Source organism: Physeter macrocephalus, chromosome 11 (genome assembly GCF_002837175.3).
Source record: "Physeter macrocephalus isolate SW-GA chromosome 11, ASM283717v5, whole genome shotgun sequence".
Classification (NCBI taxonomy): domain Eukaryota; kingdom Metazoa; phylum Chordata; class Mammalia; order Artiodactyla; family Physeteridae; genus Physeter; species Physeter macrocephalus.
In genome coordinates, this window is record NC_041224.1 from 170,488,453 (window position 1) to 170,515,505 (window position 27,053).

Genomic DNA, 27,053 nt, shown 5'->3' on the forward strand with positions numbered 1-27,053 from the left:
GTGTGTTTAATGTTGTCCCAGAGGTCTCTGAGACTGTCCTCAATTCGTTTCATTCTTTTCTCTATAGTACTCTGTGGTAGTTATTTCCACTATTTTATCTTCCAGGTCACTTATCCATTCTCTGTCTCAGTATTCTGCTATTGATTCCTTCTAGAGAATTTTAAATTTCATTTATTCTGTTGTTCATCATTGTTCCTTGCTCCTTCATCTGCTGTGTATTTCTCTGTCTTCTCATTTTGCTTAACTTACTGTGTTTGGGGTATCCTTTTCACAGGCTGCAGGTTTGTAGTTCCTGTTGTTTTTGGTGTCTGCCCCCAGTGGGTAAGGTTGGTTCAGTGAGTTGTGTAGGCTTTCTCGTGGAGGGGACTGGTGCCTGTGTTCTGGTGGATGAGGTTGGATCTTGTCTTTCTGGTGGGCAGGACCAAGTCTAGTGATGTGTTTTGCGGTGTCTGTGAACTTATGATTTTAGGCAGCCTCTATGCTAATGGGTGGGGTTTTGTTTCTCTCCTGCTACTTGTTTGGCATAGGGTGTCCAGCACTGTAGCTTGCTGGTTATTGAGTAGAGCTGGGTCTTAGCACTGAGATGGAAATCTCTGAGACAGCTTACGCCGTTTGATATTACATGGGACTGTGAGGTCCCTGGTGTACCAATGTCCTGAACTCGGCCCTCCCACCTCAGAGGCTCAGGCCTGACACCCAGCCGGAGGACCAAGACCCTGTCAGCCACATGGCTCAGAAGAAAAGGGAAAAAAAAAGAGACAGACAGAAGGAAAGAAAAATAAAATGAAGTTATTAAGATAAAAAATTTTTAAAATACTGTTAAAAATAAAAAAAATTTTTTAAAAAATGAAGAGAGCAACCAAACCAAAAAACTAATCCACCAGTGATAACAAGTGCTAAAAACTATACAAAAACAAACAACAACAAAAAAAAACCAGAGAGAACCCTAGGACAAATGGTAAAAGCAAAGCTATACAGACAAAAAACACACAAAGAAGCACACACATACACACTCAGAAAAAAATGAAAAAATATATATATATAAAAGGAAGTGAGCAACCAAATCAATGCACAAATCTACCAATGATAATAAGCTCTAAATACTAAACTAAGATAAACATAAAACCAGAAACAAATTAGATGAAGAAAGCAAACCCCAAGTCTACAGTTTCTCCCAAAGTACACTGCCTCGTTGTTCATCATTGTTTGTTTGCTCTTTAGTTCTTCTAGGTCCTTGTTAAACGTTTCTTGTATTTTCTCCATTCTATTTCCAAGATTTTGGGTCACCTTTACTATCATTACTCTGAAGTCTTTTTCAGGTAGACTGCGTATTTCCTCTTCATTTGTTTGGTCTGGTGGGTTTTTACCTTGCTCCTTCATCTGCTGTGTATTTCTCTGTCTTCTCATTTTGCTTAACTTACTGTGTTTGGGGTATCCTTTTCACAGGCTGCAGGTTTGTAGTTCCTGTTGTTTTTGGTGTCTGCCCCCAGTGGGTAAGGTTGGTTCAGTGAGTTGTGTAGGCTTTCTCGTGGAGGGGACTGGTGCCTGTGTTCTGGTGGATGAGGTTGGATCTTGTCTTTCTGGTGGGCAGGACCAAGTCTAGTGATGTGTTTTGCGGTGTCTGTGAACTTATGATTTTAGGCAGCCTCTATGCTAATGGGTGGGGTTTTGTTTCTCTCCTGCTACTTGTTTGGCATAGGGTGTCCAGCACTGTAGCTTGCTGGTTATTGAGTAGAGCTGGGTCTTAGCACTGAGATGGAAATCTCTGAGACAGCTTACGCCGTTTGATATTACATGGGACTGTGAGGTCCCTGGTGTACCAATGTCCTGAACTCGGCCCTCCCACCTCAGAGGCTCAGGCCTGACACCCAGCCGGAGGACCAAGACCCTGTCAGCCACATGGCTCAGAAGAAAAGGGAAAAAAAAAGAGACAGACAGAAGGAAAGAAAAATAAAATGAAGTTATTAAGATAAAAAATTTTTAAAATACTGTTAAAAATAAAAAAAATTTTTAAAAAAATGAAGAGAGCAACCAAACCAAAAAACTAATCCACCAGTGATAACAAGTGCTAAAAACTATACAAAAACAAACAACAAAAAAAAAAAAACCAGAGAGAACCCTAGGACAAATGGTAAAAGCAAAGCTATACAGACAAAAAACACACAAAGAAGCACACACATACACACTCAGAAAAAAATGAAAAAAAATATATATATAAAAGGAAGTGAGCAACCAAATCAGTGCACAAATCTACCAATGATAATAAGCTCTAAATACTAAACTAAGATAAACATAAAACCAGAAACAAATTAGATGAAGAAAGCAAACCCCAAGTCTACAGTTTCTCCCAAAGTACACTGCCTCAATTTTGGGATGATTCGTTGCCTATTCAGATATTCAACAGATACAGGGTATATGAAGTTGTGGAGATTTAATCTGCTGCTCCTGTGGCTGCTAGGAGAAATTTCCCTTTGTCTTCTTTGTTCACACAGCTCCCGGGGTTCAGCTTTGGATTTGGCCCCGTCTCTGCATGTAGGTCGTCTGAGGGCATCTGTTCCCCACCCAGACAGGACAGGGTTAAAATAGCAGCCGATTAGGGGACTCGGCTCACTCAGGCTTGGGAGAGGGAGAGGTATGGAACGTGGGGCGAGCCTGTGGCAGGAGAGGCTGGCATGACATTGTAACAGCCTGAGGCATGCCGTGCGTTCTCCCAGGGAAGTTGTCCCTGGATCACGGGACCCTGGCACTTGGGAGAGGGAGAGGTATGGAACGTGGGGCGAGCCTGTGGCAGGAGAGGCTGGCATGACATTGTAACAGCCTGAGGCATGCCGTGCGTTCTCCCAGGGAAGTTGTCCCTGGATCACGGGACCTTGGCAGTGGCAGGCTGCACAGGCTCCCGGGAGGGGAGGTGTGGAGAGTGACCTGTGCTTGTACACAGGCTTCTTGGTGGCTGCAGCAGCAGCCTTAGAGTCTCATGCCCGTCTCTGGTGTCTGCACCGATAGCCACAGCTCATGCCCGTCTCTGGAGCTCGTTTAGGTGGTGCTCTGAAACCCCTCTCCTCATGCACCCTGAAACAATGGTCTCTCAGCTCTTGGGCAGGTCCAGAGTTTTTCCTGGACTCCCTCCTGGCTAGCTGTGGCACACTAGCCCCCTTCAGGCTGTGTTCACTCAGCCAACCCCAGTCCTCTCCCTGGGATCTGACCTCCAAAGCCTGAGCCTCAGCTCTCAGCCCCCACCTGCCCCAGTGGGTGAGCAGACAAGTCTCTCAGGCTGGTGAGTGCTGGTCGGCACCAAGCCTCCGTGCGGAAATCTCTCTGCTTTGCCCTCTTCACCCCTGTTGCTGTGCTCTCCTCCATGGCTCCAAAGCTTCCCCACTGCCCGTCCCCCATCTCCACCAGTGAAGGGGCTTCCTAGTGTGTGGAAACTTTTCCTCCTTCACAGCTCCCTCCCAGAGGTGCAAGTCTCATTCTTATTCTTTTGTCTCTGTTTTTCCTTTTTTCTTTTGTCCTACTCAGGTACGTGGGGAGTTTATTGCCTTTTGGGAAGTCTGAGGTCTTCTGCCAGTGTTCAGTAGGTGTTCTGTAGGAGTTGTTCCACATGTAGATGTATTTTTGATGTATTTGTGGGGAGGAAGGTGATCTCCATATCTTACTCCTCCTCTGTCTTGAAGTTCTCCCACACCATTAGTATTTTGACAGTGATTGCATTGAATCTGTAGATTGCTTTGGGCAGTATGGTCATTTTAACGTTAATTCTTGTGTTTTTGTTTTTTTTTAAATCCATTCAGCCACTATGTTTTTATTGGAGCATTTAGTCCATTTGCATTTAAAGCAAAATTATTGATACGTATATACTTATTATCATTTTGTTCATTGTTTTCTGGTTTTGTGTTTTTTTTCTTTTTTCTGTTCCTCTCTTCTTCTTTTGCTCTATTCCCTTGTGCCTGATGACTATCTTTAGTATTATGTTTGGATTCATTTCTCTTTTTTGTTTATCTATCATAGGTTTTTGGTTTGTGGGTACCATGAGGTTCATATATAACAACCTACGTACATGATTATTTACATGATAATATTCATGATTATTTTAAGTTGATGATCTCTTAAGTGAGTCTGACCGAGACTCTTTTCAAATTACTGCCTCTGCACTGAGACTCAGAGCATGTGAGATTTGGTGTGTGCCCTTTCAGAGCAGAGTCTCTGTTTCTCACAGCTCTCTGTCTCTCCCACACACAAGCCCCACTAGCTGTCAAAGCCAGATGTTCTGGGGGCTTGTCTTCCTAGTGCAGGACCCCTGGTCTAGGGCGCTGTTTCTCACAGCTCTCTGGCTCTCCCACACACAAGCCCCCATAGCTGTCAAAGCCAGATGTTCTGGGGGCTTGTCTTCCCAGTGCAGGACCCCTGGTCTAGGGCGCCTCATGTGAGGTTTGGACCCCTTGCTCCTTAGGGAGGACGTCTGAAAGTGTGATTATTCTCTCATTTGTGGGTTGCCTACCTGGGGATGTTGGTCTTGACTATACAGTGTCTCTACCCCTCCCACTCATCATATTTTGCTTCCTTCTTTATTTGCTTAGTTGTGGGAAATCTTTTTCGCTAGTCTTCTGGTCATTCTCATAGATAGTTGCTCTGTAAATAGTTGTAATTTTGGTGTGCCTATGGAAGGAGGTGAGCTCAGGTTCTTCCTACTTCACCATCTTGGCCCTGAATCATCATTATTTTCTTAAAGCTATCCAGGTGTTTCTTTCCATAAGATGAAATATTTATTTTTACTCTGGCTTCTACATAGCACCATACCAAAGTGGGTGCAAAAGAATAAAAGTAAAAAGGGAAGGTGAGGAAAATGAGAATAAATACAAACTCCAGGATGGAGGGTTTTTCTATATACTATGGCTGACCCAAAAATTGGGCTATAGATCAGACAATTGAAAAAGAAAAGCCTAGTCAGTTATATTCCTCAGTGCTCATAACCTTAAAACAACCACTTTTTTATGAAGAAATACAAATGTTCTTACTAAGACTGAGCAAAACTTTTTGCTTGATGGTCCTCATAAAGTAGATTGTGATACAATAAACAATATCTTCTATAACATCTTTAAAGAAGATGCAAAAACTAACTCTATAAAGCCATTGTTTATGATGACCCCCCAATATGGCTATAGAAAACATATATTTTCCATATTTCTATAGCACTCTTTACAGAGCTCTATTAACAATTACCCATGTGTATTTAATTCTTTGCCTCATCAGACTGTAAGCCCTTCAAGAGTCATGATCATCTCTTATTTATCTATCTCTAGCACTTAGCACAGAGTCTGGTATTTCATAGCTTACAAGGTTTGTTGAAAGAATATTACAAATTTTCACTTCACTTTTATCTACTGGCATTTACCTCGAACACTATCCAGTAGTGTTCCTTCAGTAGTATAAATATTTAATCCATGTTGCAAAGTGATCCTTACTAACCATTCTTCTACAGCTGCAATATCTGTTTGAAAAGAAAAGGCAAACAATCAGCTATTTTTTTGTATGTCATGTTGGTGAAATTTAAGACTATATGAACATTACCAACCACAATTACCTTTTATTTCCCAATCATTTTGATTGCATTTATATATGTTTTCCCAGCAAACATTTTGATGATAAAATAAGGAAAAAAGAATTATGAAGTGATCTTACCAACACAGCGATGAACCCAGACAATAATATTTTAGATTATAATTTTTCTCTGAGAGCTCCTGTAGCTTGGTAAGAAGCAAATTGTGACACTTCAGGTGAAGTGGTATAATATTTTTTGAAAGTAGACCATGATTAATTAAAATATTTAGTATATCAGGAATTCCCTGGTGGTCCAGTTGTTAGGACTCTGCATTTTCACTGCCCAGGGCACAGGTTCAATCCCTGGTCAGGGAACTAAGATCCCACAAACTGCATGGCATGGCCAAATATAAATAAAATAAAATAAAATAAATAGTATAAACACTAGGGCCAACACCAAAAATTTTTTTTAAAGAATAATAAACCAATAGTTGAGACAAAACAGAATCATAAAAAATAATTAATATGGATGAAGAAAGAAAAAGAAAAGTAAAACAGAAGACATAGAATAGAAAAAACCCTAATGGTAGATTTCAGTACAACCATACTAAAAATTGCATTAAATGTAAACGGCCTAAAAATACTAACTAAAAGACAGATTTCCAGATTAGATGTGAAAATCAAGACTGAAAGATATGCTAACTCTAAGAACCCCACTTTAAATACAAAAGCATAACTGAGTTAAAAGTTAAAGAATGGGTGGGCCTGGGGAAGCCAAGGTGATGAACTCAGCCTGGGTGCTGCAGCAGTTGTACCCATAAGTCGAGGCTGAAACCAGGGTGTGCTCACGAAGAACATGCCTGACCCGAACAGCTCAGCTGCACAAGCCCTCATGTCCATCCAGGCCTCTAGGTGGATCTGTGCACCACCCCGGTGAGGATATGGCTCTTCTAATGGCTGCTTAAACAGCTAAACAAGTAAATCAAGTGTTATTTATGCTTCTTGCTGTCACTGTTCTTTATCAAGCAATTCCTGGATTGGGGGAAAGATAATGGTATGAGAAAATATCCTATGTTTCTACAAAAGGAGCTTCCTGCACAACTGGCCAACACAATGAGAGAAGTCAATCTTCTGATGGGTAACAACTGGCCTTCAGTGTGACTGGTTCAAAGTTGGTATATGCATAGCTTTCTTGAACTTCTGAAATATGAAAATAAGAGTCCTGAGAATCCACAGGTCTTGTATAACTTTCTACAAGTCTTGATAAAAATCACAAATAGAAACAACAATGTGGTTCCTATAATGGTACATGGAGTGATCGAATATACAGGAAAGTATGGGTTTCATCAGCAGTAATAGCCAATATTTTCTGGATTGGTTTTATACCAACTGTATCTCTTTCCACATGCATATCAACCAGCACACACTTCTGTTTGGTGGTGATACTAATCCTGCTCATCCTAAACACACAGGAAATATTAATCCCACCTGTAATGTGGCTCATACAGTGAAAGATGTATATGAAGTAGCCAAGAGACTGTGTGAACAGTGTCAACTGGTAGACCCAGAGCTGGAAGTTGAAGAGGTCAATGCCAAAGCTCCAGGCAAACCTATTCAGGTAGTTTATGTGACCTCATATCTGTTTCATATGCTATTTAACAACTCAGTGAGAACAACAATAGAACTGCACCAAGAGTTACAGAAAAGAGGGCTATCTGGCTGTTAAAACCTTTGTTACTTTGGGTTAAGAAGACACATCCATTAGATCAGTGACTAAGGTGATGGTACCTATTCTGAAAAATAGCACCATAGTTATTCCACTGATCAAATGTTTATTTTCTCTATATCAGCTGGACATTTTCCATGGAGTCCTTCCTACAGCTACTCCTGTTCTTCCATTAAACTAGTAACTTGAGTAATTTTTCATTGTACCTTGCTGCAGTGTGGTTAGTGCCTGACATAGAAGAGTGCAGTCTCCCTATGGTTCTTGTAGCCTCATACCCTCCACCTCATTATTATAGAGTTGAGTGTCCACAGTCTCTTCAGGATTCTGAACTTCTTCCCCTTTCCAGACACAGCAGATACCTACTGTTGCTCTTTGTGACCAAGTATCATGCTTATCTCAGACTACCAATTAGGGCCCAAGGTATATGGAAGTTAAAGACATCAGTTGAATCTACCTTGATAAGTCAGTATGCCAAGGTCCTTCCTCCCTTATATGCATCTCTCCTCCAATCTCTGGTTTACATTTATGCCTTCCTCCACCATTGTGAGGCATCTGTACTTTTGTGTTAGATCGCACTCATTGATGCACTGATTTTACTTTAAAATTCACTTGTGTACTTCTATTCTGTTGCTTAATGTGTTCTAAAAGTTGTCTTGGGGAAAAAAGATAAAAGAATGAAAAAATATATCTTATGCAAATACTAATCAAAAGAAAGGTGTAATGGCTATATCAGTATCTGACAAAGGAGACTTCAGATCAAGGTAATATCAAGGATAAAGAGGAAAAATACATATGATAAACGGATCAATTCACTGAAAAGGTATGACAGCCCTAAATGTACACATGCCTAACAGAGCTTCCAAATAAATGAATCAAAAGCTGATAAAACTGGGGATTTCCCTGGCAGTCTAGTGGTTAGGATTCCGGACTTTCACTGCAGTGGGCCAGGTTCGATACCTGGTCCGGGAAATGAGATCCCACAAGCCATGCAGCATGGCTAAAAAAAACCAACCAAACAAACAAAAACCTAATAAAACTAAAAGGAGTGATAAACAAATCAACAATTATAGTTGGATATTTCAACACTCCTCTCTAAGTAACTGAGTAATGAGTGAGGATATAGAAAAGCTGAATAACACTATCAACCAACTGACCCAATCAACACTTATAGAGCACTCTAGTGAAGAACAGCAAAGTAAGTATTTTTTTCAAGTGCACAGGGAAGATTCACCAAATAGGCCATAAAAACCATCTTAACAAATGATCATACAAAATATGTTCTCAGAACATAATAGAATTAATCTAGAAAAACCAGTAACAGAAAGATATCTGGAAAATCCCCAGATATATGGACATTTTACAACAGATTTCTAAATAACCACAGGTCAAAAAGAAAGTGGCATGGGGAATTAGGAAATATTTTGAAAGAAAATGAAAACAAATAAAAATGTATGAGATGCAGATAAAGCAGTGCTAAAGAGAAATATATAGTAGTAAAATATTTATATTAAAAAAGAAAGATCTCAAATCAATTATCTGAAGCAGGGATTAAAAGATAGTACTGGCCTTATAAAGTGTCAAACAGTAAATATTTGGGGTTTTGTGGGTCATATGGTCTCTGTCTCAACACTTTAACTCTGCCATTGTAGCCAACAAGCAGCTATAGAAAACATAAATAAATGAGCACAGCTGTATTCCAATAAAACTTATTTAAAAAAACAGGCAGCAGACCAAATTTGGTCTGCAAACTATTGTTTGCCACCCCCTGATCTAAAGGTCCCCAACTTAAGAAACTAGAAAAAAAGGAGCAAATGAATCCCAAAGGAAGTAGAAGGATGAAAGAGTGAAATCAACGAAATGAAGAACAGAAAAACAATAGTCACAATCAATGAAATCTAAAGATGCTTCTTTGAAAGGATCAATAATGTTGATGAACTTCCGCCAGACGAATCAAGAAGGAAATAAAGATGCAAATATCAATAAGATGAAATAGGGCACATCACTATAGACCCTTTAAGGATAATAAAAGAATATCACAAAAACACCTAAGTTACAAATTCAACAATTTAGATGAAATGGACAAGTTCCATGAAAGATACAAACTGCCAAAACTCACTTCAGAAAAAAACAGAAAACTTGAATATTCCCATATCTATTAAGGAAATTGAATTTGTAGTTAAAGTCCTTCCCACAAAGAAAACTCCATGCCCAGAAAACTCCACTGTTGAATCCCACCAAACATTTAGTGAAAAAAAATGATACCAATTCTACAAAAATTCTTCCATAATATAGGAGGGAACTCGTTTCAACTCATATTTATTTATGCATTTCCCTTTTTTAGAAATGAGCTTTATTTCAATGCAATTTAGATCTAAAAGCCTACATACTTACTTTGTCCTCTGACCAGGTTTACCTACCAGTCAGGATTTCAAAAACCACAAGCAAATCAAACACCTGTGAGATTCTGGGCAGCGCCAACCTTCGTTTCATTTTGGCAATTAAACCAGGACTCCCTTTGAAAGAAGCTTCTGTGCAAAACGCCGTATTTCCTAGAATGAGGCTCATTGTTTTTCACCTTGAATTCACCCACTTAAAAAGCAGACCCAGAAACCCAAGCTTTTAGAACTCAGTCCCAATATCACCACATAAGTCACTTTCATTCTAGCAATTGTACAGCTAATAGCCCCCAAATTTCCTTTATTTAACAGAGGGCTTCAAGGCAAGGGAAAATTTCTCACAACACCCCTGTCTGCATCTGCCAACTGTTTTCCGTGGGAATCAGCAATACTTCACTCTTAAAGTCCTGGAGACGACCCCACCTGTCAAGCAGAGCCGGATCCCACCAGGGAGGAATGTAGACAAAGGGCTCCTTGCTTGTCCCAGCACTGCTGTCAGACCCAGCAACAATGAACTTGCTCCTTACTCATAAACACTGTCCAATAAAGAGGCTACCATGAAACTCAGAAGCTAAATTTTCTGCTCAGATTCCTGGATAAAAACGATTTTTAAAAATCTGTGTAATCCAGACCAAAAGATGATTATTTAAAAGAAAATCAAGAAATAGAAACAACTTTCTAGTAAAAGCTTGTTGGAAGACGGATTCCAATATGATAAAAACGATCTAGATAAGTCCTTTTGTCTATGGAGAATGCAATGTTATCAGCCCCTTACACAAGCCCTCCTGATACTCCTTATAGACAGCATTTCAGTTCAGAATTCAAAGTGGAAATACCTTTGAAAGGAAAATAGTGAAGTGGCTGGAAAACCATGTGCATCTTGGCAAACGTTTTCCCACCCACCATGAGCCTGGGTTTTCTGATAAGGTCACGGGCTTGGCTTTCCCGTCAAAAACATTCTTGAACTCGTAGGGAACAGAGGAATGGAGACTTGGTGTCTGAGCGCGTGTCTTCCAGGTTCCATATCTGGGGCTCAAGAGCCAACAGCAGGATCCTGTGGGACTCACGGAAGGTTCCCCAGGGCGATGAAGATTCTAAAGTTTCTTAAGCTCAGTATGAACTCAAGTCTGGTATCACCTGTGCTGGGCTCCCTCAACTCCTGCCCAAAGCCCTGTGCGCCCTTGGTTTTCAGCTTAAAGCTGAGCACCGCCCCCAGCGTTCATCATCAGCAAAAGCTGAACAACTCATTTGATAAAGACAGCATTACCAGATACCGAAACGAGATAAAGATATTACAAGAAAATAAAACTCCAGACTGATAACCCCAAGAACCCACTAGCCAAATGAGTCCAGCAATACACAAAAAGGATAATGCATTGTAACTAAGAGTTGTTTATCCTAGGATTGCAAGGCTGGTTGAGAATTCAAAAACGAATCAATGGAATTCTTCATATCATGGGATGAAAGAAGAAAATCCTTATAATCATCTCAAAAGACGCAGAGAGAGAATTTAACAGAATTCAACACCAATTCTTGAACTCAGCAAACTAGGAATAGAAGGGAACTTCCTTAACCTGATAAAGGGCATCTGCAAAATACTTACAGATAACATCATACTTAATGAGGAAAGGCTGAATATTCTCTCCCTAAAGTTGGAAACAAGGCAGAGATGTCCTCTCTCACCATTCCTATTCAACATTGTACTGGAGATCCCACCAGCACAATAAGGAAAAGGTAAACAAGTAAGTAAGTATGTAAGTAAATACATATATAAATAAATAAAATGAATCATATTAGAATGGAAGAAATATATAAAATTATCTCTATTTCTAGATGGATGTTTATCCATGTAGAAAATCCCAAAGAATATACAAAAGACTACTAGAACTAATAAGTGAATTTAACAAATTTACAAGATATAAGGTCAATCTACAAAAATCAGTTACATATTTACATATTATTAATGAACTGGAAATTAAAATATTAAAAATAACCATTTAAAGTAACACCAAACCCATGAAATACTTAGAAATAAATTTCTTAAAGTATATGCAAGATCTCTATGCTGAAAACGACAAAACCCTGATGAAATAAATCAGAGGAGATGTAAATAAATGGAGAGATATACTGTGTCCATGGATTGGAAGACTCAGTATTGTTAAGATGTCAGTTCCCCCTAAACTAATCTATAGATTCAATGCAATTCTAATTGAGATTAAAAAAATCACAGCAGAATTTTTTGTAGAACTAAGCAAATTGATTGTAAAATTTACATGGAGAGACAAAAGAACTAAAAGAACAAAAGAAAAAGAAGGTCAAAGTTGAAGGGTTAATATTACTCATTATAAGCTTATTATTTATAAAGCTAAAGTAATCAAGTGTGGCATTGGTAAAGGATAGAGAGCCCAGAAATAGTAACTCAATGGACACAAAATAGCTTTTACAACAAAGGTGGTGGAATAATTGGATATCCATATTTCCCCCAAATTACCCTCAGTCCATATAATGTACAAAAACTAACTTAAATTCCGTCATAGGCCTAAATACAAAACCTAGAACCATAAACTTCTAGAAGTAAATATAGGAGAACTTTTTTGTTGGTTAGGCAAAGATTTCTTAGGTATGATGCCAAAAGTACAATACATAAAATAAAAAACTGATAAATTAGACCTTGTCAAAATTAAAAACTCTGATATACAAAGGACATTCTTAAGAGATTAAAAATACAAGCCATAGACTGGGAGAAAATATTTATAAATCATATATCTGATAAAGGAGCTGTATCCAGAACATACAATGAACTTGCAAAAGATTTGAATAGATAATTCACCAAATGGCAAATAAGCACAAAAAAGGTTGTTTGTTGTCATTAGTTATTAGAGAAATGCAAATTAAAACCATAATTAAATGTCACTCTATACCTATTAGAATGGCTAAATTAAATACATACATATTTATACATATTAAAATATATTTATATATAAGTATACATATATACATATTGTATAAATATACATATATGTATAAATGTATATGTATACATTATACAAACATACACACACACATATACACTAAGTGCTGGCATGGATCCAGATAATCTGGTGGTGAGAATGCAAAATGATACTGATACTTTGGAAAATAGTTTGATAATTTCTTATACAGTTAAACTTACATTTACCATATGACACAGTAATCCTACTATCTGGTATTAGCCAAATGCAACAAAAATTTGTGTTCACCACAAGAATCTGTATGAGAATGCCTATTGCAGCTTTATTCATAATTGCCAAAAACTGAAAAAATCCAAATGCCCTGCAACAAAATAAACTATGGTACATCCATACAGTGGAATACTACCCAGTAAGAAAACAGAAAAAACTACAACATAGTGAATCTCAAATGAATTATGCTAAGTGAAAGTAGCCAGACTCAAAAGACTACATATTTGATGATTCCATTTATATGGCTCTGGAATAAACAAAACAATAGGAACAGAAAACAGATCCGTGGTTCCTGGGGCTCAGGAGACAGAGAGTTGACTACTGGTGGGGTAATTTTATTGGATGATGGAATTGTTCTAAATCTCGATTCATGATTACATAATTGTATACATCTGTGAAAACTTATAGAGCTAGGCACTAAAAAGGGTATATTTTACTGAATGTAAATTATACCTTATTTTAAAATGAAAAAAAGAACAAATTGTGAAGTATAAATTAAGGAGGGACTCTTTACCTTCAACAGTTCTAGGTAGTTCAAACTTCAAACTGCCTTCACCACTTTCTAATTATCACCAAATCTCCATATGGCTCCATAGGCCTCAGTTAAATCATTCGAAAATGGAGCTAACAATAGTAACTAACACATATTGAGTAATAAATTAATTTAGTTAGGTAAAGTGTTTAGAGTCGTGCTGAAAATATAAGAATTCAGTAAATGCTACCGGCAAGTTCTACTACTACTATGATGATTATTTTGCTACATTTGCTGTTGATGTTACGTAAACTACCCTTCCCAAGATTTTACAGATATATAATACTCAAATTCATGGCATGGCAGCAAATAAGATATGATTAAGGAATAAAAAGTGAATGAGCAAATATTTTCTTTCATGATTTCTAGCATATTACTAACATTAGACCATTCTCTTCTATTACATTATAAGCTCCAATATATTTCTTTTTACTCAATCCAGAAGTTGTGTCAAGACAGGCAGAGATCATTTGGTCTCTTTCCGTAAGATGCTTAAGTTTTCAGATCACCTTTGTTCTTGCCTGGGTGATCTGAGAATCAATGCATTTCTGAAATTAAATTTTATAAATAGAGGAAGGGAAAATGACAAGTGATCTTCACTTCTTTGATTGTCAAACTAATGTCAATATTAGGCAAGCAGCTAGAACAATCCATCATTAGACTGTACTCCCCTTTTTTTTTAAAAGAAGTACAATTTTCAGGATGAATTCCTTGAAAAAAAATCACAAAAAGTTCCAATAGATTAATTTGAAAAAATTGAGATGAATAAAGGATAAAAATAGTGATATAATCCATGTTAGCTGTTATAATACTGGGGCTTCTTTTGCAGTTTTCATCTTTGATGCTTCCTTATATAGTCTTTTCTATCCTTTCTGCCTTATTCTCACTTTCCCCCTGCCGTTTACTCTGTAGGACACACGATTTGGTTCGTCCTTTAACTTTCCCATACTTAGAGGGGTTTGCCTGTATGATCCCTCCATCTCACTGTCCCAATTCCTCATCACCTGCTACATTTGATTGGTACACAAGTGGGTGCAGGATCAATTCTAGGCCAATTGAAGATACTCTCCTGGGGATTTGGAATTGGGCTGGCCCCTAGGAAATATATATAAAACTTTGACAGCAGTGAGGCAGCTTTAGGAAACTAGTCTGCATAAAAGGAAAAATAAATATAGATGTACAGAAAATACAGATAAGAGAAACAGGGTGAAAATATTCCCTGGGTTCTTGATGGTTCTCCATTTCTTACTTCTAATTCCTTCTTATAATCTGGCTTCATTGCTGTCTTTGGGTTCCACAACAAAAAGAAATTTAGTCTTTTTCCTTTAGTGAGGTCAGGATGGTTTCTATTTCTTGCACCTACCATATTAGAATAATATACCCTTTATCATTTTTAAACTATGGGTCTGTATCTCATGCCTGAAGATCTACTAGCTCAGTCCACTAGCTCAATACTCACACCTTCTGCAATTTGACTTTCTTGCTCTTTCCTTCTTGGTATTTACAGTAGTATATAAACTAGGCTGCCACATAGCACTTAATAGTAGACCCAATGGTAAACTAATACACTACATATTACATTTTAAAATTAATGATTCCATTTCATTAAAATTAATTGGTACCTGACTTTCTCAATACTATGAATTTCACGTTCTAGAAAATGAGTTTACTTTAACTAAAGAATAATATAAATGCTATGTATGTCAGAACCATCTATCTATAATATAACTGCCAGGTAAAATACAGGAAGCCCAGTTAAATTTTAATTTCAGATGAATCACTAGTTTTTAGTAAGTATGTATGTCCCAAATACCACAGGAGACATTAACATGAAATAACATAATTTCTTAACATAATAAATGGTTTTTATTTGATAAATTTGGCAATCCAGACCCATGTGTAAAATAGTGAATTCAGATCATTCTTACCTGTATTTTTTGTAATGTTTTCTCTGGGAATATCAATCAACCAATAAACTCGATCACTGAACTTGAACAAAGAAGACATCAGAAAACAGTGTTTTACAATGTTAATAGCAACACTTATTTTGGCATATTCTACCCTATATTTTAAAAACTAAAATTAAACAAAAACATCCAATGTATATGTCCTTTACCCAGCAATTTCACTCTTGGGAATTTATCCTGCATTATACTCACATATGTGTGAAATGAAATGTGTTCAAGGATATTTTTCATCATTGTTTGTGATAGTACAAGATTGGAAATAACTAAAGTATTCATTAGTTATGTGTAAGAATATAGCCATGAAATGGAATATCATATAGCCAAGCTCAGACAGCACAAAGCTGAAGCATTACTGGCTTGATGAGTCAGAGGACAGAATCTGCTGCTGACAGAAAATTTAGGAATTTAAGACGAAAATCCCATGCACAGGGAACTTTAAAAATAATGATCTAAGAGTTAAATATAAACTCTTTCCATATCCTCGGGCAACACAAGTGCAGGGGAGATCCTCAGAAGGCCATGTGAAAAAAAAAAGTCAGCAGTGGAAGTTAGTAGAACTGAGCAGAGATATCAGCTGCTGAAACCGTAAGTAGACATTTTGCAATTTGTGCCAGGGCAATTAATAGCCTTTTAGACCACCACCAACAAAAACATCAGCAAATTCTTGTAAGAAAATAGCAGAATCTAGAGTTGTTACAGCTTATTATCTTCAATGTCCACTTTTCTCCCAAAAATGACAAGACATGGAAAGAAACAAGGACATGTAACTGATATTCAGGGAAAAGAAGATAAACTGACTCAGAATGAGTTCAGATACAGATGAAGACTTCAAAGCAGCTATTACAAATATGTAAACGGATTTAAGGAAAATGTGTTAATGAGGGAATGGATAGGAAATCCAGCACCGAAATGAAAAATACAACAATAAAACCAAATGGATATAGTGAGGCTGAAAAGTATAACTGAAATAAAATATTTACTAGATGAGTTCAATAGATTGGAGATGGCAAAAGAAAGAATAAGTGAACTTAGGGCTTCCCTAGTGGCACAGTGGTTAAGAATCTGCCTGCCAATGCAGGGGACATGGGTTCAAGCCCTGGTCCAGGAAGATCCCACATGCCGCGGAGCAACTAAGCCCGTGCACCACAGCTACTGAACCTGTGCTTTAGAGCCCATGCGCCACAACTACTGAGCCTGGATGCCACAACTACTGAAGCCTGCATGCCTAGAGCCCATGCTCCGCAACAAGAGAAGCCACCACAGTGAGAAGCCCATGCACTGCAACGAAGAGTAGCCCCTGCTTGCCGCACCAGAGAAAGCCCGCGCACAGCAACAAAGACCCAACGCAGCCAAAAATAAATAAATTAAATAAATAAATTTATTTTTAAAAAAAAGAAAGAAAGAATAAGTGAACTTAGATATATAACAATTGAAATTATTCAATTTGAAAAAGGCGGAAAATGATTAAAGAAAAATAAATGGAGCTGTAGAGATCTGTGGGTCAATAAAACGTGTTCCAAAATGTGCCTAGCTGGAGTCCCAGGCAGGCAAAGAGACAGAGAAAGGGGTAGAATATTTCTTTGGAGAAATAGTGGCTGAAGACTTTCCAAATTCAATCCAAGTAGCCCAGAGAACCTGTCAGGGTAAATACAAAGAGAACATCTTAAAAGCACCCAGAGAAAAATAACACATTACATACAGGGGACAATAATAAAATTAATAGCTGACTTCTCATTCAGAAACAATGGTATCAGGTGACATATTCAAAATGCAGAATGACATATTCAAAACGCTGAAAGCAAATGAAGTCACCCAGCAATTCTATATCTGACAAAATAATCATTCAAAAATTAAGGTGACCACTAAAAAACTACTAGAATTTATAAATGAGTTCAGCAAGTTCAGGATATAAGATAAATATATAAAAATTCATTGTATTTTTATACACTTGCAAAGAACACTCTGGAAATGAGAATAAGAAAGCAATTCTCTTTACAACAGCATCAAAAAGAATAAAATATTAGAAATAAATTTAACAAAAGAAGTACAAAACTTACACTCTGAAAATACAAAAAATTGTTGAAAGAAATTCAAGAAAATGTAAATAAATGGAAAGACAACCCATATTCATGGATTGGAAGATTATTAAAATGGTGATACTCCCAAAACTGATCTACAGATTCAACACAATCCCCATTAGAATTGCAGCTGGTTTCTTTGTAAAAATTGACAAGTTTATCCTAAAATTCATATGGAAACTAGTGAAATTTATATGGAGACTAGCAAAAACAACCTTGAAAAAGAAGAACAAAGTTGGAGGATTCATCCTTCTCAATTTCAAAACTTACTACAAAGCAGCAGTAACAAAACAACATGGTACTGGAATAAGGGTAGATGTATAGATCAAAGCAATAGATTTGAGAATCCAGAAATAAACCCTCACATTTAGAGTTGATTGATTTTCAGCAAAAGTGCCAAAACAATTCAGTAGGGAAACAGTAATAGTATTTTCAACAGATGGTGCTAGGATAGCTGGATATCCACATACAAAATAATGAATGTAGACCCCCCTACCCCAAACCACACACAAAAATTCAACTCAAAGTATATCAAAGACCTAAATGTAAAAGGTAAAACTATGAACCTCTCAGAAGAAAACATAGGGGTAAATCTCCATTACTCTGGATTAGGCAATGGTTTCCTATTTATGACACCAAAAGAATAAGCAACAAAAGAAAAAATAGATACCTAAGACTTCATCAAAAACATTTTTGTGCATCAAAAGACAGTAAAGTAAAGTAAAAGTAAAGTAAAAAATCAACCCACAGAATGGAAGAAAATATTTGCAAGTCATTTGTCTGATAAGGGACTTGAATTGAGAATGTATGAAGAACTTTTACAACTCAACAATAAAAAGACAACCCAGTTAATAATCTATATAGAAATCTTCACAAAGAAGATATTCAAATGGCCAATAAACACTGTTGAGCAATGAAAAGATGCTCAACATCATTAATAATCAGGGAAATGCAAATCAAAATATAATGAGATAGCACTTCACACCCACTGGGATGGCTATAACAAAACAAAACAAAAACCAGAAAATAACAAGTGTTGGTGAGAATGTGGAAATTTGAACCCAAATACACTGATGATGGGTATGTAAAAGATTCCAACCACTGTGGAAAACAGTCTGGCAGTTCCTCAAAAAGTTAAATATAGAGTTACCCTATGACCTAGCAATTCCATTTTCTAGTTATATACAGAAGAGAAATAAAAAACCAAAATTTCCACACAAAAACTGTACACAAAAGTTCATAGCAGCATTATTCATAATAGCCAAAAAGTGGAAAAAACCCAAATGTTCATCAACTGATGAATGGATAAACAAAATATGGTACCAAAAGAGTGGGATATTATTTGGCAATAAAAAGAAATGAAGTACTGATACATGCTATCACATGGATGAACCTTGAAAACATTATTCTAACTGAAAGAAGCCAGTCACAAAAGACTGTATATTATATGACTTCATTTACATGAAATGTTCAGAATAAGCAAATCTACAGAGACAGAAAGTAGACTAGTGGTTGCTTAAGACTGGGGAGTAGAAGGTAGAATGCAGAGTGATTGTCAATGGGTATGGGCTGTCTTTTGGAAGTGATGAAAGCGTTCTAAAATTAGATAGTAGTGATGGTTGCACTCTATGAATATACTAAAAACCATTTAATTGTACACTTTAAATAGGCAAATTGTATGGTATGTAAATTATATCTTAATGAAGTTGTTACCCCTCCCCCCAACAAAAAGATGAAATAAAGACATTTTTAAGGGGAAAAAACTTCCAGAGAATTAATTGCCAGCAGACCTGCACTGTAAGAAATGCTAAAAGTTCTTTATGCTGAAGAAATATGACACTGGATGGAAATTTTTGCCTACAGAAACAATGAGGAGCAGTGGAAATAGTAAATATGTGAATAAAAAGTAAAAAAAAAAACCACCCATGTGAATCTTTTTCTTTTCTTCTCTTAATTTCTTTTAAAAAATGACTTTAAAGTAAAAAGTATAACAATGTATTATTGGGTTTAAACCACATACAGATGTAATATTACTGGACTAGCTGTTTTTAAAAACACATGCTAAAAGGAAGAGTATTCTTCTTACTAACATACCACAGAATAAAATAAAATGTAATTACCAAAGTTAAATTAAAGTGAAAGATGCCCGTATATGTACTATTTATGATTCCCAAGCTTGGAGCAAGTCCTCCTGATGTGAACACGCTTAGAAATTCCTTTGAAGTAAGCTCAATTTCAGATTGGAAAAAGCACTGGATTTTCTTTAGGAAAGAGAAAAAAAAACAAGTAGTGACACTTTGATGGAGAGAAGCATATTTTACATTAATTTGAAAGTGAGGAGAAATCTATGAAAAGTAGATGCTGCTGAAGATTGCTATCTCTAGTAATTCCAGTCTTTAACTTGGAAAAAATATCTGTTTTTAAAAGTACACTTTCAGAACCCATCCGCCTATTATGCTAGTGTCATCATAGGTTTCAATTCATCCTATAATAATCTTTTCTGTCATAGAAATTGTCATAGAGTTATTATGTTTAACAAACATAGACTCAAAGTCACATGCTATCACATGTAGAAATTCCTATTTTATTAAAATCATTATTTTGTGTCTAAATAAAAAAGCAAATGTATAAAGCAAAACTCATTTTACTGCATTTTTATTGAATATTTCCCAGTTTTGAGAAGGTATATGAAAAGGTAGCAATCACAAATGGTGGATTTCCCTGAAAACCAATATGGATAAGAAGAGCTTCATCTCACTTAGTTCTCCTAGTAGTTAAGATCACTCTGGGCAAGTTACCTATCTGAATTTCAGTTTCCTTATCTATAAAATGGGGAAACATATTCATTCCAAAGATATTTACTGACCCCTTACCATGAATCAGGCAGTGTTATAGGTGCTGGTGAAACAGAATTGAACAAAACAGGCAAAAATCCCTGACCAAAGGGAACTTATTTTCTAATGGGGCTTGGCAGGGAGATAAACCCAAACCCTTTTCCTTCGTCTTAAACTTCGCCACAATTTACTGCACTTTGTTAAGATATTATATAAGCTCCCAATTCTAAGGATCCCTTTGAGTTACTCATCGTTGAGTTCTCCCATGGGTATGTGCATTGCATGTGTAAATAAACTCTGCTTTTTTTTGTTTTGCTTGTTTGTTGTTTGTTTTTGTTTTTTACGGTTTTTTTGGCTGTGCCGTGAGGCTTGCAGGATCTTAGTTCTCAGACCAGGGACTCAACCTGGGTCATGGCAGTGAAAGCACCGAGTCCTAACCACTGGACTGCCAGGGAATTCCCAAACTTCATTTTTATCTCCTGCTTAATCTGTCTTTTGTCAGTTTGTTTTACAGGCTCCAGCCACTGAACCTAAGAGGGGACGTTCAGTACTCCCCTACAGTACTTATCTTACAGAAGATTAAATGTCATAATGAACATAAAACATTTTGAAAAATGCCTGACAAACACTTTATAAACGCTAGCTATTATTTCTACTAATACTTCTTCTAGAACTACCACATCACAACTATCCAAAAAGTAGATTATACTTCCCTTTCAAAAGGACAAAACTGAGGATCAGAGAGGTTAGGTAACCTGCCCTAGGGCATACATACCATATATGGCAGAACCAAAATTTGACCCCAGCTCTGTAGGTCTCTCTTCCTCTAGAGCCCATTCCTTTTCCATAATATTTAATCACAAATAGGAAAGACACGTGTGACTCAAAGGGCTTGCACTTCACAATAGTTGTAAATAAAAAACTAAATATACGTTTGGCATATTAAGAAGGAACCGGGAACTAAGTCAAAACGGACTTTAGGATAAATGTATTTGTCCTCATGGGGTGTTTTTCTTCATTTTGTTATATTTATCATAGATTTTTAGACCATCTGTGCAATTTTTATTAATTTATGTTTTTGTTAGCATTTGCTGCATGACTATCTTAACAGTACATCTTAGTTTGTTGTGTTTTTAAAAATTTTGCCATTATTTGAATCAAAGGAGTCAAATAATTCCCTACCCAAAATGATACCTGCAATGTGGTACTTGTTATAAAAGGGAAAGATTTTTTCCCAAGGTAACGTGAAGTAACGTTCTTTCGCTAACAGGCTACATCTGTCAAACTTCAGATGGACAGATCAGAACCATAAAAAATGAAGATCATTACAGCCAATCTGTTAAAAAAAGGGATGGAGGCATCTTAAAAAAAAAAAAAAAGCAAACCACCCAGGGTGTTCAATGATTAAATGATATATTTTACTTGATCCAAGTGGAATGAAATAGAAAGGATAGAAAGGATTATTTATATCAAATTTCACCTCCCCAAGTCTGAAAATAGTAGAAGGTATTTGAAAAGAGTACAGTGCTACTGGTTTCACCTATGCACTTAAAAGGAATATGAGGGGTTGTAGCACATGCTATTAGTGGACCTTACCAAGTCATCAGAGGAAAGATACAACTTGATTATTTCATTCTTTTGGGGGAACCCTTCGCTAGCACAAGCAAAGCGTTTCTCCGTATCACCTAAATAATACAAACATATACATATATATATTTTTTTAGGTCACTAATGAAGAATTTCCATTAAAAGAACCATATTTTTAAACAGAAATATTTTTTAAAGAATAAGAATTATAATTGTATATTTTAAATTCACATCACTCTAGATAAAGTTTAAATCTTCCACTTTATTTTTTCATTTTAAAGATACAATATCAGGACACTAAAAAGAAAGGTTTGAGCACTAAAATAAAATATAACACGTGCTAGGCTATGATACAAATTTTCAGAGGTGGCCAGAAACCAGTTCTTCACTCTTAAAACTCCTCAACCTTGGTGAACATATAAAAGGGACAGAAGTTGGAGATTGGAGAGTGAATTTATGTTTTGATAGAGAGCTACCGATATGAAGGTGACTCCTCTGCCCAAAGGATGGGAGTGTTGGGAGGAAGATCCCTCCTTCTTATCTTGTTCTAAAGTGAGTCTCTCTGGCAATTCCCTGGCAGTCCAGTAGTTAGGACTCTGCGCTTCCACTGCAGGGGGCATGCGTTCGCTTGCTCCCTGGTCAGGGAACTAAGATCCAGCATGCTGTGGCATGGCCAAATAAAATAAAATAAAACAGAGTCACTCATAGACAGCATAGAGTTGGATCATGTGTGATTATTTGTTTTTGTTTTTGTTTTGATCATGTGTTTTTACCCATTCTGCCAATCTCCCAGTTTTGATTGGGAAATTTAATCCATTTGTAGTTAAAGTGATTACTGATAAGGAGAGACTTACTTCTATCATTTTGCTATTAGTTTTCTATATACCTTATAACTTTTTTGCCCTTCATTCTGCATTACTGCCTTCTTTTGTATTTAGTTGATTTTTTTTGTAGTGAAACATGTAAATTCCTTTCATGTATATTTTATAGCTATTTCCTTTGTGATTACCATGGGGATTACATTTAACATCCTAATGGTATACTACCCTAATTTGAATTTATAGCAGCTTAACTCCAATATCATAGAAAAACTCTGCTCCTTTAAAGCTCCATCCCCACCCCTTTCAGTTGTTGATATAATAAAATTATATCTTTAAATATTGTGTGCCCCCAAAACATGAACTAATAATTCTTTTGAATGCATTAGTGTCTTAAGTTATATAGAAAACAAGATTTGGAGTTACAAACCAAAATTACAATGATAGTAACTTTTGCACTAATAATTTTTTTCTTTAGATGTATTAGTCTCTTAAATCATGTAGAAAATAAAAAGTGGAGTTACAATCCATTGTAACAATATAATTACCCCCATATTTACCTTTATTTCTCCCTATGGCTTCAAGTGAATGTCTAGTGTCCTTTCATTTCCCCTTGCAGGACTCCCTTGAGCATTTTTTACATGGCAAATCTAGTGGTAACAAACTCCCTCAGCTTTTGTTTATCTGGGAGTGCCTTAATTTCTTCCTCACTCTTGAGGACAGTTTTCCCAGATATAGGATTCTTGGCTGACTGGTTTTTCTTTTAGCAATTTGAATATATCAGTCCACTGCCTTCTGGACTCCAAAGTTTCTGATAAGAAATCTGCTTATTATCTAATTGAGGATTCTTTGTGTGTGGTTATTCACTTCTCTCTTGCTGCTTTCAAAAGTCTCTCTTTATCTTTGGTTTTTGAAAGTTTGATTATAATGTATCTTGGTGTAGGTCTCTGTCAGTTCATCTGACTTGGAGTTTGCTTAGCTTCCTGGATATATACATATATTATACATATTTATGCCTTTCATCAAATTTAGGAAGTTTTAACCATTATTTCTTCAAATAGTCTCTCTGCTCCTTTCTCTCTCTTCTGCTGTTACTCCCACAATGTGTGTGTTGGTCCACTTGATGGTTTCCCAGAGGTCTCTTACACTCTACACTTTTCTTCAACCTTTTTTCTTTCTGTTCCTGAGACTTGATAATTACAATTGTCTTATCTTCAAGTTGCTGATTTTTTTCTTCTGCCTGCTTAAATCTGCCTTTGAATCCCTCTAGTGAGTTTTTCATTTCAGTTATTGTACTTTTCAGCCCCTGCATTTCTTCTTGGTTTCATTTCAGGTTTTCTATTTCTCTATTGATACTTCCATTTTGCTCATACATTGTTTTCTTGACCTTCTCCACATCTTCTTTAGTTTTGGGAGCAACTTTAACATGGTTGTTTTAAAGTCTTTGTCTAGTAGATCTGCCATCCAATCTTTTTTCAGGATAATTTCTGGTGATTTATTTTTTTCCTTTAATGGGCCATACTTTCCTGTTTCTTTGTATGTCTTATAATTTTCTGTTGAAAACTGGACAGTTAAATCTAATAGTGTGGTAACTCTGGAAATTAGATTCTCCTCATTCCCCAGGATTTGCTTTTTTTTGTTACTGTTTTTGTCTTTCGGGTTTTTATTCTTTTTTCTTTCTTTCTTTTTTTTTTTAATTTGCGGTACATGGGCCTCTCACTGTTGTGGCCTCTCCCATTGCGGAGCACAGGCTCCAGGCACGCAGGCTCAGTGGCTGTGGCCCACAGGCCTAGCCACTCCGCGCAATGATGTGGGATCTTCCCAGACCAGGGCATGAACCTGTGTCCCCTGCATCAGCAGGCGGACTTCTCAACCATTGCGCCACCAGGGAAGCCCACTTTTGGATTTTTAAAAAATTGTTGTAGGCTGTCTTCGTATCAAGGATCAATCTCAGGTGTAAATTTAAGGTCTTCTTAGGTCTTTTATGAGACTGTGTCATTTTTCCCTGGGCATGTGTTGTCACTTTGTAATTTATCCCCTTAAATGGAGTTTTTTTTGTTATTTTTTTTTGATAGTCTTTAATGTCTGGCTCCCAAAAAGGAAAAAAAAGAAAAATGAAAAAGGGGGTAAAAAGGGCACTGGCCCTTTAAGTCCCTTGAAAATCTCTTCAGCTGAGGGAGAAGAGCTTGCAACAATGAGGGGAGGTACAACAACAATGGCTGCCTGCCTCTTTGTCTGCACCTCTGTGATCAGAAGCAGCAATCAGAGTACAGATCCTCAATATTTGGAAGACAGGGTCCTTTTTGCCCACCCTAGCTTCTGCAAGCTGTGTGTGACTGCTCCAGGAACACGTGCACAGCTGCATGCCATGAGGCTGAGGGTGGGGGATGGGTAGTTTCTACTGTGATAAGAGTTGACAGTGACTGAAATTAACTGCAACTTACTGTCCAAGCCTTCCCCTAGAAGTTGTAAGCCTTCAGCAGACTCCAGAGTTCCAAAAAAGTTACATCAGACAGATTTGGCCAGTGCAGTTGTTGTCCAGTTGGGGAGGCACATTTCTTGTGCTTCTCACTCTGCCATCTTCCCAGAATCCTCTATCCCTTCTCCTTATCTTGAGTTTGAGGAAAGAGGCTGTGATAGGACCACTCATCAATGTCATATGTATTCCTCTAATCTGGGGTATAAATTCAGACTCCTTCTTGAAAAGAGGCAGGACTTGATTTGATGAAGAGGATAGGCCCTATCCCTTGCTAGACCTGCATAGCTATTTTCACAAGAATCCTGCTAAGTCATCTTAGAGAGAAACCCCCCCATCCTTTTTCTAAATTTTATTTTATTTATTTATTTATTTATTTATTTATTGGCTGCATTGGGTCTTTTGTTGCTGCACATGGGCTTTCTCTAGTTGCGGTGAGCAGGGGCCACTCCTCGTTGCCGTGTGCAAGCTTCTCATTGTGGTAGCTTCTCTTGTTGCAGGCTTCAGTAGTTGGGGCGCACAGGCTTAGCTGCTCCGCAGCATGTGGGATCTTCCCAGACCAGGGCTCGAACCCGTGTCCGCTGCATTGGCAGGCAGATTCTTAACCATTGCACCACCAAGGGAAGCCCGCCCCCCATCCTTGATATCTAACCACTCTCAATATCTACTCAAATTCCTCGTCCCTTACCATCCACCCAGATGGTCATGCTGGCCTGCCCTCAGCAAGAATACTGTTCGGTTAGCTGAGCAAGAATCCTCCCTACTCTTGATGTCTCCTCTTAGTAATTTTCCATCCAAAGACACAATTTCCCCCAAAATGAACCTGCTCCTTGGCTATAAATTCCCACTTGCCTATGTTGTATTTGGAATTGAGACTAGTTCTATACTGAGATCTTTTTTCCTCAATTGCAATAGTCCCTGAATAAACTGTAGTTTTACAGCTTCAAATATTGTCCAGCTCTGGTTTTCTCTGGCACAATGAAGTTGAAGCAAGATGCTGCTAAAGTACTGAAGGACATCAGAGGTAAGGCTAGATGAAGGGTGACTACAAACATCTTTTGTAACAAACATGGGTTTTGGTGGTATACAATGGCAAAGTACTCTTTAAAAAACTGTCTAAAGATGAGTTAGGGATGTTTTTATATTACTTTTTTAAAAGTTTTTAAAATTTTCTGACTTTTTTAAAACATATTTATTGGAGTATAATTGCCTTACATTGCTGCGTTAGTTGTTGCTGTATAACAAAGTGAATCAGCTATACCTATACATATATCCCCGTATCCCCTCCCTCTTGCATCTCCCTCCCACCCTCCCCATCCCACCCCTCTAGTTGGTCACAAAGCACCAAGCTGATCTCCCTGTGCTATGCAGCTGCTTCCCACTAGCTACCTATTTTACATTTGGTAATGTGTATATGTGAGTGCTACTCTCTCACTTCGTCTCAGCTTACACTTCCCCTTCCCTGTGTCCTCAAGTCCATTCTCTACGTCTGTGTCTTTATTCCTGTCCTGCCCCTAGGTTCTTCAGAACGTTTCTTTTTTTTTTTTTTTAGATTCCATATATATGTGATAGCATACGGTATCTGTGTTTCTCCGACTTCCTTCACTCCTCTGAATGACAGACTATACTCCATTGACAGTAATATTCCATTGTATATATGTGCCACATCTTCTTTATCCATTCATCTGTCGATGGACACTTAGGTTGCCTCCATGTCCTGGCTATTGTAAATAGAGCTGCAGTGAACATTGTGGTACATGACTCTTTTTGAATTATGGTTTTCTCAGGGTATATGCCCAGTAGTGGGATTGCGGGGTCGTATGGTAGTTCTATTTGTAGTTTTTTAAGGAACCTCCATACTGTTCTCCATAGTGGCTGTATCA

At 37.2% G+C, this 27,053-nt stretch overlaps 1 protein-coding gene and 1 pseudogene across 1 annotated transcript in view; one reads left to right on the top strand and one right to left on the bottom strand.

The window, feature by feature from the left end:
• The window catches only part of CATSPERB (cation channel sperm associated auxiliary subunit beta), a 138,960-nt gene that overhangs the window by 106,115 nt on the left and 5,792 nt on the right, over positions 1-27,053 (bottom strand). Inside the window, exons 3-6 of the mRNA XM_024130972.2 lie at positions 21,886-21,974; positions 19,576-19,716; positions 15,339-15,399; positions 5,390-5,485 (exon numbers count right to left, since the gene is read on the bottom strand). Of these exons, the coding sequence (XP_023986740.1) occupies positions 5,390-5,485; positions 15,339-15,399; positions 19,576-19,716; positions 21,886-21,974 (387 nt within the window). The remainder of the gene's footprint in view (positions 1-5,389; positions 5,486-15,338; positions 15,400-19,575; positions 19,717-21,885; positions 21,975-27,053) is intronic.
• Positions 5,687-7,442, top strand: LOC102989533 (pyruvate dehydrogenase (acetyl-transferring) kinase isozyme 3, mitochondrial-like; annotated as a pseudogene).